Raw genomic sequence first — 11529 nt, 5'->3', positions numbered from 1 at the left:
AAACTTCCCTCCCTCAAGATTTGAAAGTATCCTGTCTCCTGATTGGTCCTCCGGTCAGGTGACAGCCAGGCTCACTGAACTTGTTAACTCTTTACAGTCAAAAGAGATATAAAGTACCTCTGTGCTATTAACTCCTACTATCTGTTTATGACAGTTGTGCAGGTGATTGACCTCCTTGAGACAATGTGATAGATGAAGGAAACTTCTGAGACCACTAGGTGTACCTTTGTTGGGATACACTTTAATCCTGAGTCCTTCGTGGTTTGAAAAAAAGTTCATTTTGACACTTCAGGTGTTTCTCTTGAGTTTCTGTTGCTAAACAAACGTCATCTACATATTGAAATAGAGGAGATGGTTTAGAAAACCTTGACAAAATTCATTTAATTTGCCCACGGAGAGTGGCTGAACCATCATGTAGCCCTTGGGGTGTGACTTGAAATGGAAATTGACCCCTTTCTACTGTGAAGCTGGGCAACATTGCCTTCCCTTAGACACGTCACTTGATTCAACTTTCAATAGTAAATAGTAAGACGACATGCCCCATTTGGTTTTTGTACTGTGCAGATTAGAAACTTGCATATTGAAACACGCTTATGAATGATGCTCTACTGAAGCAATGATTCAGGGGTTTTAGCAATATGTGATGAGGCCTGAAAAAATGGAAAAAAAATATCATTCCTAGGAAAATCTAAAGTGGCTCCCTTGCAAGCAACAGGGATGGGGCCACAGATGAAGAGGTGGAGCATTTACCAACAATTAGAAAAGTGGCAATTCTATGAATTGTGCATAGATCAGTTTCCTAATTTGCCATACCAACACAGCATAGTAAGGTCAGAAAAGGATTTAATGTCTCTCTCATTGTCTAGTACCATATCACCAGCCGGCTCTGAACAGAGGTCTGAGAGTCAGAGCACCAGGAGAATAATGTTAGGTTCCTTTATGAGTAAAGAGCCGGTGCAGCCTGTCTCGGATCTGTTTGGTCCTCACCCCGTAGATGATGGGATTTAGCACAGGAGGCATCAAGAGGTAAATGTTGGCAATGAGAACATGGAAATGCAGGGGCACATTCTGCCCAAACCGATACATTAGGGAGAAGAAGAGATTTGGGATGTAAAAGGCTAAAATGGAACAAAGGTGGGAGATGCAGGTCCGAAAAGTTTTGATCCGGGCATCCTTTGTAGGGAGGCTGAAGACGGCCCTGAGGATCTGGATGTAGGAGAGGGCTATAAAAAGTACATCCAGACCAATCACACAAAATATCAGAAAAAGCCCGTAGTAACTACTGATGCGGGTGTCAGCGCAGGCCAGCTTCACCACAGCTATGTGTGCACAGTATGACAGGGGGATGACGTTGGTTCTGCAATATGGCCACTGCCTTACCAGTAATGGAAATGGCAATGCCAGGAAACCACTGCGCAGCATCATGGCTAGGCCAATATTGGTCACCACAGGGTTTTTCAGGATGGTCGAATGTCTCAGGGGATGGCAAATGGCCACATAGCGATCAAAAGCCATGGCCAAAAAGATCCCAGACTCCATCCCTGAGAAGCAGTGAATGAAGTAGAGCTGAATGAGGCAGGAACTGAAATTGATCTCTCTGGAATTAAACCAGTATATTGCCAGCATTTTGGGCACAATGGACGTAGTTACCACCAGGTCGGTGATGGCCAGCATGCAAAGGAAATAGTACATGGGCCCATGGAGACTCGGGTCTGTCTTCACGGTGAACAGGATGGTGAAGTTCCCCAAGATGGCTATGGCGTACATGGTGCAGAAGGGGATGGAGATCCAGACGTGGGCTGCCTCCAGGCCAGGAACACCCAGCAGGATGAAGGTAGAGGGGTTGAAGAAGTGGGTTGTGTTGGAATCTGACATGCAATAGGGGAGAAGGTGTCCAACTCTGAGGCAGCACAGTGTCTCCTGTATGTACTGTATGTTCCCCTGACTTCCTGTATGTGCCAAGGCTGTAGGGTGATGGTCGCAGTACAGTTGCCTGGATAGAGAGAGAAAACTAATATAAGAAACTACATATGCTATTAAAGGCTGTGCTCATGAGTGAAGCTGTTTAGTCACTCTTCACATACTGAAAAATTACATTTTCTTTATTGAGAGAAATTACTTATGAACAACAGACCCTATTAATGCCAATTCCTTATCTTAATGGGGCTCCTTGCATCAATAATTCCTACATGTCACGGTCTGAGAAATCTTAATAAGTGCCAGCAGGAAACATGAGTGTGAACACTGGTTATCCATCATTGTTTTTAATGTGATGAAAGCCAGGCTAACTAGTCCATGCTGTAGGGACATCTACATTCACCTGGTTGCTCAAAATCTGACACTGGGGAAAAACAAACAAACCATTGCCAGGACATGTGCCAGGGGAAATCTTCCAACTAGAACATACCTCTGGCAAAAGATGTGGCTGCCATTGATAGCAGCTCCATGGAAACAAATGCTCATTCTCAGCAGTGGTCAAAACAAAGGTAACGTTCGGATGCCTAAGGAATGGGATGAAGCATAATCTGCTCTGGCGTTTCGCTCAGTTTTGGTTACCCGTCTCTCTGAAAGCGTTGCCATATGCAGACAGATTGAAAAGTCTGGGAGGTTTTAGTTTAAAGAAGAGACAAAGAAGGGGGCATATGATAGAGGAGAGCAAAATGAAGAACGAACTGATGACATTCAAATGGACAAACAGAGAAGAGTTCCCAACCAGTAATATCTGTAGACCCTTATTACGTCAAATGGGCTAATTCCCCAAAGGTGAGGCAAATTATCAGCAAAACTGATTGGGAGGGAAAATGTAGACCAAAAAACAAGAAGGAAATTTTGGAGATCTTTGAGAAGATTTGATTAGATATTCAAAAAGTAATGATGCCACAGTCATGAAAATAGAGAACTTTGGACAAACCCCAGTTCAGTGGCAAAGTGAAGGCAGCAGATGAGAGGGGAGATCCAAGAAGAGCATATGGGGAAATGGGAAATAGACAGAAAACAATACAAATTGGAAGTTATGAAAATTGATAAGGGATGTTAGAAACACAAGGAAAAAATCCATGCTAGGCAGTGTTCAGGATCACAAAAAGGAGGTTATTAAGTACATAAAGAACCAAAGACATCCTAGAAAAAGTTTTAGACTGATTCCTAGAGGGAGAAAGTAAACTTGTTAATCTTGCAGAAAAAGGAGATGTGTTCAAAAATATTTTTGTTCTGCATTTGAGAAGGAGCAGCATGAGGTGTTCATATCACCTAAGGTGATGAAACACTCTCCAGGCAATTAGCTGTCCAGGAAGGTGTTAAAGACCATGTGTAACAGAACCTTACAATTATGAACACCAGAGTTACAAAATGACCAATCCACCACACATCTCATTCAGAAACAGAAGTATGTAGTCAAGTTGCAGCAGAGCCCCTTAAATTTATTATGCAATGCAGGGACCCTGAAATGGATTTAGGGGTCACTGTGGGCAATAACTCATCATGAGCTCCCAGTGCGATGCTGCAGCCAAAAGGGATGATGAGATCCTTGGCTGCATAAGCAGGGGAGTGGTGATTTGGAGCAGGGGAAGGATTTTACCTCACACATAGCATTGGTGAAAATGACTGCATCCAGTCGCAGGGTCCATATTTCAAAAGGGATGTTGAAAAATAGGAGAGATGGCAGAAAAAAGCTACGAAATTTATTGGAGGCTGGAGAAAATGTCAGTGAAAGACTTAAAGAGCTTAATTTATTTACATTCAATTGTAACAACGGGCTCTGTAATCTAACACAGAAAGGCAGAGCAAGAACTAGTGGCTGGAAGCTGGGGTGATTAACCGCTGGAAGAAACTCCGACGGGAATTGGTGGATTCTCTAACTCCCCATGTCTGCAGATCCAGACTGGATCCGTTTCAAGAAGATCTGCTTGAGGGATTCTCTACACTTAGAATGCCACAGTGGCACTGCCATAGTGATTCAGTGTAGAGTCTAACACTAACGGCTGGGGTTCTCCCATCAGTGTGAGTAATCCACTTCCCTGAGAAGTGATAGTTAGAATAATAGAATATCAGGGTTCAAATGTACCTCAGGAGGTCATCTGGTCCAGCCCCCTGCTTAAAGCAGGATGAACACCAACTAAATCATCCCAGCCAGGGGTTTGTCAAGCCAGGCTTTAAAAACCTCTAAGGAAGGAGATTCCACCGCCTCCCAAGGTAATGCATTCCAGTGTTTCACCACTCTTGTCATGGTTTTTTTCTCCCTAATATCTAACCTAAACTGCTCTGAATGCAGCTTGAGACCATTACTCTTTGTTCTGTATCAGAGGGGTAGCTGTGTTAGTCTGCATCTGTAAAAGCAGCAGAGAATCCTGTGGCACCTTATAGATTAACAGAGGTTTTGGAGCATGAGCTTTCGTGGGTGAATACCCACTTCGTCAGATGCAGGTAGTGGAAATTTCCAGGGGCGGGTATTAAACAATGACTGTGAAGGGGTTGCCAACTACAGAACCAGTTTTTCTCCTTCCTATGGTATTTCGCATCCTCTATGCTTAAACAGGACCCCATCCTCCCTGATTGAATAAACCTTGTTATCTCTAGCTTGCCTGCATATATATACCTGCCCCGTGGAATTTCCACCACTGCATCAGATGAAATGGGTATTCACCCACAAAAGCTCATGCTCCAAAACGTCTGTTAGTCTATAAGGTGCCACAGGATTCTTGGCTGCTTTTACAGATCCAGACTAACACGGCTACCCCTCTGATACTTGACACGCATGCCAAGGCACTGCATTTAGCCGTATGGAGTGGAAATCCATCAACCTCATGAAGAAAATTCCACAATACAGACAGATATCATCTTCCGTTCCAAATGCAAATGGATGGACATCATACCAAATGGAGTAAATGTAAAAAATCCACTGCTATCTACATACTACACAGACCAAAGTGAGAGATTAATGCCATACTCTATCACAGAAACTGAGGAACAATCTCGGTCAGCATCCTACAGCAACAGGAAACATCAAAAAAGAGCTCTCCAACCTGGGACCTTCATTAATAACCAAACTTCCATAAAACACGGACTTCACTAAAATAAGACAGGAGATCTACATTACTCACTTCACTTCTCTACAAAGGAAAAAGGACTGTAAGCTGATTAAACTCCTACCTGCCTCATGGGGCACAACCGCTGTACCCCTAACCCACCCAGCAATATCGTCAATCTATCCAACTATACACTCAGCCCAGAAGAAAATCTGTCCTATCTCATGGGACTCTCTTTCTGCCCTGCCACCCCCACCAACATGATACAGTCTGCGGCGATCTGGAAGCCTATTTTCGCCATCTCCGACTCAAAGAATAACTTTCAGGACAAACGGAACAGTGCACTGATACAGAGGTATCCTCCCACCAACAGCACAAGAGGAAGAAATCCTCGTGGACTCCTCTGAGGGTCGAAATGACAGTCTGGACCTATACATGAATGCCTTCAACTGACTTGCACAGGCAGAAATTGTGGAAAAAACAACATCACTTTCCTCATAACCTAAGTCGTGCAGAATGCAATGCCATCCACAGCCTCAGAAACCACCCTGACATTATCATCAAAGAGGCTGATAAAGAGGGTGCTGTTTATCATCATGAACAGGTCTGACTACCAAAAGGAGGCCGCCAGACAACTCTCCAATACCAAATTTACAGGCCACTTCCCTCAGATCCCACTGAGGAATACACTAAAACTGCACCATCTACTCCGGACACTCCCTACATTAACACCGGAACAAATCAACTTACCCTTAGAGCCCAACCCGGGTTTTTCTACCTGCCACCGAGATCCACAACCTGAGAAATCCTGGATGCCCAGTCATCTCGGGCAATTGACACTCTCACTGAAGGACTGTCTATATTGTGGACTCTCTACTCAGATCCTATGCCACCAGCACTCCCAGCTATCTCCCTGACATCACTGATTTCCTGAGGAAACTACAATGCATTGGTCACCTCCCAGAAAACACCATCCTAGCCACCATGGACGTAGAGGCTCTCTACACGAACATCCCACACACAGATGGAATACAAGCTGTCAGGAACAGTATCCCTGATGATGCCACAGCACAACTGGCTGCTGAGCTCGGTGCCTTTATCCTCACACACAACTATTTCAAATTTGATGACAATATATATCTCCAGATCAGTGGCACCGCTATGGGCACCTGCATGCCCACAACATGCCAAATTTTTAATGGCCGACACTGGAACAATGCTTCCTCAGCTCTCGTCCACTCACACCCCTTCTCTACCTACGCTACTTGAGACCTCTTCTCATCTGGACCCATGGGAAGGAGATTCTGGAAAAATATTCCACCACGATTTCAACAGCTTCCACCCACCATCAACCTCAGCCTGGACCAATCTACACACGAGGGTCCACTTCCTAGACACCACGGTGCAAATAAGTGATGGTCACATTAACACCAACCCTATACCAAAATACCGTTTACCAACGCTATGCTACCTTCTATGCTCCAGCTCCATCCGGGCAGGCATCATCCGATCCATTGTCTACAGCCAATCCACTGAGGTACAACCGCATCGCTCTAACCCCTCAGACATGAGAACAACATCCTACAAAACTCCACCAGCTTCCCTCAAAACTACAATACCACACACGAGAAATAAGGAAACTAGATTGAAGCAGCAGCCGATGTGTACCCACGAAGCCTGCCTACGGCAAGACAAACCCAAGAAAGAAACCAACAGGACTTCCACTGGCCAATCACATACAGCCCCCAGCTTAAAACCCCTCCCAAGCATCATCAGGGATTTGCTTAACAAGCCATCTGGACAATGATTCCCACACTTTCACAGGCTTGGTGCAAGCCAGTCACTCACCCACAGACAAACCTTGCCAACCTGAAATATATTCTCACCACTAACTGTACACTGCCACCATAGTAACTCTAGCTCAGGAACCAATCATGCCAACAAACCTCGATGCCAACTCTGTCCACATATCTACTACCAGCGACACCATACAGGACCTATCCAGATCAACCACATTATCACCGATTCATGCACCTGCATGTTCCACCAAGTAATGTATGCCATTCCATATGCCAGCAATGCCCCCTCTTGCTAGTGTACATCGGCCAAATGGACAGTCACTACGGAAAAGGATAAATGACACAAATCAGATATCAGGAATGGGCAATATACAAAAACCCGTAGAGAGAACACTTCAACCTCCCTGGTTCACACTACACCAGACCTTAAGGTGGCCTCCTGAAGCAAAAAAATTCAGGGACCAGACTTCAAAGAGGAAACTGCTGAGCTTCAGTTCATTTGCCAAATTTGAGCACCATCAGCTTAGGATTAAACAAAGACTGTGAATGGCTTGCCAATTACAAACCAGTTTCTCCTCCTTGGTTTTCACACCTCAACTGCTAGAACAGGGCCTCCTCCTCCCTGACTGAACTAACCTCGTTATCTCTAGCTTCCTTGCATATATATATCTACCCCTGGAAATTTCCACTACATGCATCTGACGAGGCGGGTATTCACCGACAAAATCTCATGCTCCCAAAACGTCTGTTAGTCTATAAGATACCACAGGATTCTTTGCTACTCTTTGATCTGTCATCTGGTACCACTGAGAACAGTCTAGATCCATCCTCTTTGGAACCCCCCTTCAGGTAGTTGAAGGAAGCTATCGAATCCCCCCTCACTCTTCCCTTCTGCAGACTAAATAATCCCAGTTCCCTCAGCTTCTCCCCATAAATCATGTGGTCCAGCCCCCTAATCATTTTTGTTGCCCTCCGCTGGACTATTGCCATTTTTTTCCAGATCCTTCTTGTAGTGTGAGGCCCAAAACTGGACACAGTACTCTAGATGAGACTTCATGAAAGTCGAATGGAGGGGAATGATCACGTCCCTAAATCTGCTGGCAATTCCCCTACTTATACAACCCAAAATGCCGTTAGCCTTCTTGGCAATAAGGGCACACTGTTGACTCATATCCAGCTTCTCGTCCACTGTAACCTCTAGTCCATTTCTGCAGAATTGCTTCCTAGCTACTCGGTCCCTAGTCTATAGCAGTGCATGGGATTCTTCCGTCCTAAGTGCAAGACTCTGCATTTGTCCTTGTTAAACCTTGTCAGATTTCATTTGGCCCAATCCTCTATAACTTGTGTACATCCCTCTATATCCTATTTGTACCCGCCAGTGTATCTACCATTCCTGCCAGTTTAGTGTCATCAAAACTAAAACTAGATTTAGGGAAGAATTTTTTGTTGTCCTCCATCTCTACATCTCTCAGAGGCGTGGATTTTTTCCGCTTCTACAGAAAAAGACAAATGCAATGTTAGTTTATATTAGCGGCGGCATAGCATGCAAATCACAGTAGGATAAGAACAGATTTAAAAATTTTATTAAAATAAATGTTTGAAATGAAATATACACAGGTTGAGAGGGAAGGTACTGTACATCTGGAGTCAGGCTTGGGTTATGGGGGGTTACAGATATCGTTTGGAAAGACGGAAAAAAAATACATATATATTGCATAACTGGCATAGACCCAGATTGGGATGCAAGAGTTTTTAAAGTGTCAGTGAATAAGTAGGCTCGGGTTCACACCCATGGAATGAATAAAGAGTACAAGTCAGTATCGGTGGAGCGGATAGGAACATGGGTGGGATGAGTCCCTTGGTCACTCGGGGAAGGAAGTGGGTTAGTACCGCTCTGTTCAGCGCTGGTTAGACCTCAGTTAGAGCAGTGAGTCCAATTTTGGTCACTCCTGTAGAGAAAAGATGTAAAAATACTTGAGAGGATCCAGAGACAACTGACAAAAATGATTCAAGGGATTAAATGAATTAAAAACCATATGAAAAAGCTGAAGGAACAGGGCATATTTAGTGCTGAAAGGACGTATTTAAGAGGGGACATGAGAGCAGTCTTCAAATGGTTTGAAATGCACCCATAAAAAGGAGGATGGAAGTTGTTCTTTTTTGCCAAAGCGGGCAGGAGAAGAGGCAATGGGTCAAACTACAGAATAGCAGAATGAGATGAAATATCAGGAAAAAAACTTTCCTAACAGTAAGAATAGGAGAAGAATGGAACAGATGAATACAGGGGTAGCTGGCTGAAATTTAGTAGTCTGTGTTATACAGAAGAACAGACCGGATGTTTTAATGGCCCTGTCTAAATCTGAACCCTATGAATCTATTGATAAAGAAACTAGATCAGGCAATTAGATTTTCTGTGTCTCACATCATGAACAGTAAACATTCAATTACACTGAAAATCTGCACATATAACACTGAGAAAAGAAAATAGCTAATAGAATCCGTATTTTGCCTGTGGAACTCCTTGCCCAAAACTTTATTGGATCAAAAGTTTAGCTGAATGGGATTCACAAACGGGGAAACTTTGGGGAAAGAGGGAACCTATACAGGAAGGATGTGCTCCACCTGAACCAAAATGGAATTAGATTCCTGGCACTTAAAATTAAAAATGTTACAGAGCAATTTTCAAATTAAAGGCTGGAGGAAATCCAATGGATACAGAAGAGCATGTGGTTTGGATAAATACATCCCTAAGGGTAGGATCTATTAATGGAGATTATCTAAGTCCTCGTAAGAACCAGGGGATGGAAAATGATAAAATACAGACCCCTGGGACACACCACAATTTATTCTGAAAACTGACCCTTTTTAACTACCTTTTGTTTCCTTTCAAAGGGTTACCAGTCCATGAGAGCCTCTTCCCTCTTATCCCGTGGTAGCTGACCTTGCTTAACAGCCATTTGTAAGGTACCCAGTCAATGGTTTTTTGAATGTTTAATACACTATGCACATTGGATCCCCCTTGTACACATGCTTGTTAACCCCCTCAAAGAATTCTAGTAGATTGATGTGGAGTGATTTACCTTTACAAAAACAATGTTAACTTTTCCACAACAAACCATGTTCATCTATATGTCTGACAATATTGTTCTTTACTATAGTTTCAACTAATTTGCCTGATACTGGAATCAGGCTTACGGGACCTGTAATTCCCGGGATCACCTCTGGAGCCCTTCTTAAAAATTGTCATCATATTAGTACATTAGTTATCTTCGAGTCATCTGGTACAGAAGCTGATTTAATTGATATGTTACAGACTACAATTAGTAGTTCTGTAATTTCACATTTGAGTTCCTTCAGAATTCTTGGGTGAATCCTATCTGGTCTTGGTGACTTTTCACTATTTAATTTATAATTTGTTCCAAAACATACTCTAACGACACCTCATTCTGGGGCAGTTCCTCAGATTAGTCACTTAAGAAGAATGGCTCAGGGTTGGGAATCTCCTTTACAGCCTCAGCTGTGAAGACCGATGCAAATAATTCATTTAGCTTCTCCACAATGGCCTTATCGTCCATGAGTGCTCCATTAGCACCACGATTGTCCAGTGGCCCCACTGGTTGTTTAGCTGGCTTCCAGCTTCTAATGCAGTGGTTCTTTAATTTTTGTACTGGTGATCCCTTTCACATAGCAAACTTCTGAGTGTCACCCTGCCTTATACATTAAAAGCACTTTTCAAAATATTTATCATCATTATAAATGCTGGAAGCAAAATGAGGTTTGGGGTGGAGGCTGACAACTCACAACCCCCCATGTAATAACTTCACGACCCCCTGAGAGGTCCCAACCCCCAGTTTGAGAACCTCTGTTTAATGCACTTGCAATTACTTACTGTAGGCCATAGCCTTAGAATTTGGTATTGCATTGTACATCTACCATCACCTTTCATCCTGTAGGATGCCCTGTGTCACTGCAACACAGCCATCTTGGGGCTGAAGGTCTTCAGCTCGGAGTGGGTGGAGGGAGGGGGATTCAGCAGAGAGGGACACTTTGGACAGTGATACTGGATCAAACTCATCACCTTTGGCCGGAGATCTGGGGTGTTTAATGGCTTTGCAGAGTGGAAAGGATCACAGATCTAATCTCTGTCCCATCACACCCATGCTGCACTGGGTTTGTCAAGCAAGTGAGCTCCTCCGCTGGAGATGAGTACCTGTGAATACTGAGACAGAAGCGTCTTCCCTGGGAATCCCCCGCAGGTAGCCGTGTTCCTCACCTCTCTCAACCCAGCAACTACAACAGCATCCACGCTGAAAGCCGACACAGAGGTGTGAACTGTTTATGTTATAGCTCTGTGCAATCCCAGTGCGATTCACTCAGTCTCTTGGGGAGAAATGACGTGAAAGAAAACAGGGTGGATGCCTGAGGCAGTCTACCCAATCTTTCTTTTTCTATGTCTGTGCCTCTGTGCTCCTTATCCAGCTTTTGGAGTAAACAGTAATTAAGGAACCTTCCCAAAGGGAGATGAGAACGCTTGGGCTCTGTGCCGAGTCAGAGAGGAATTGGCTGCTCTGAGTATTTGTGTATATTTAAGAATTATAGTTGATTGGTACGAAAATTAGGGATAGTGCCTAGGTCTCCAGGGAGTCTGATACCAAGTAAATGGCCAGGATGGCTGGGTAGATAGTGGACAGATCTGGAGACAGATA

The 11529-nt window shown here is 43.9% G+C and overlaps 1 protein-coding gene across 1 annotated transcript; it reads right to left on the bottom strand.

The window, feature by feature from the left end:
• Positions 1-927: 927 nt before the first annotated feature.
• LOC116822458 (olfactory receptor 52R1-like) lies at positions 928-1875 on the bottom strand. Its single transcript, XM_032776362.1, has one exon. It carries the CDS (start codon positions 1873-1875, stop codon positions 928-930), a length of 948 nt encoding a protein of 315 aa, XP_032632253.1.
• Positions 1876-11529: the final 9654 nt, after the last annotated feature.

The sequence above is a fragment of the Chelonoidis abingdonii genome, chromosome 1, assembly GCF_003597395.2.
Source record: "Chelonoidis abingdonii isolate Lonesome George chromosome 1, CheloAbing_2.0, whole genome shotgun sequence".
NCBI classification, from domain to species: Eukaryota; Metazoa; Chordata; order Testudines; family Testudinidae; genus Chelonoidis; species Chelonoidis abingdonii.
This window is presented reverse-complemented; position numbering and strand designations above follow the sequence as displayed.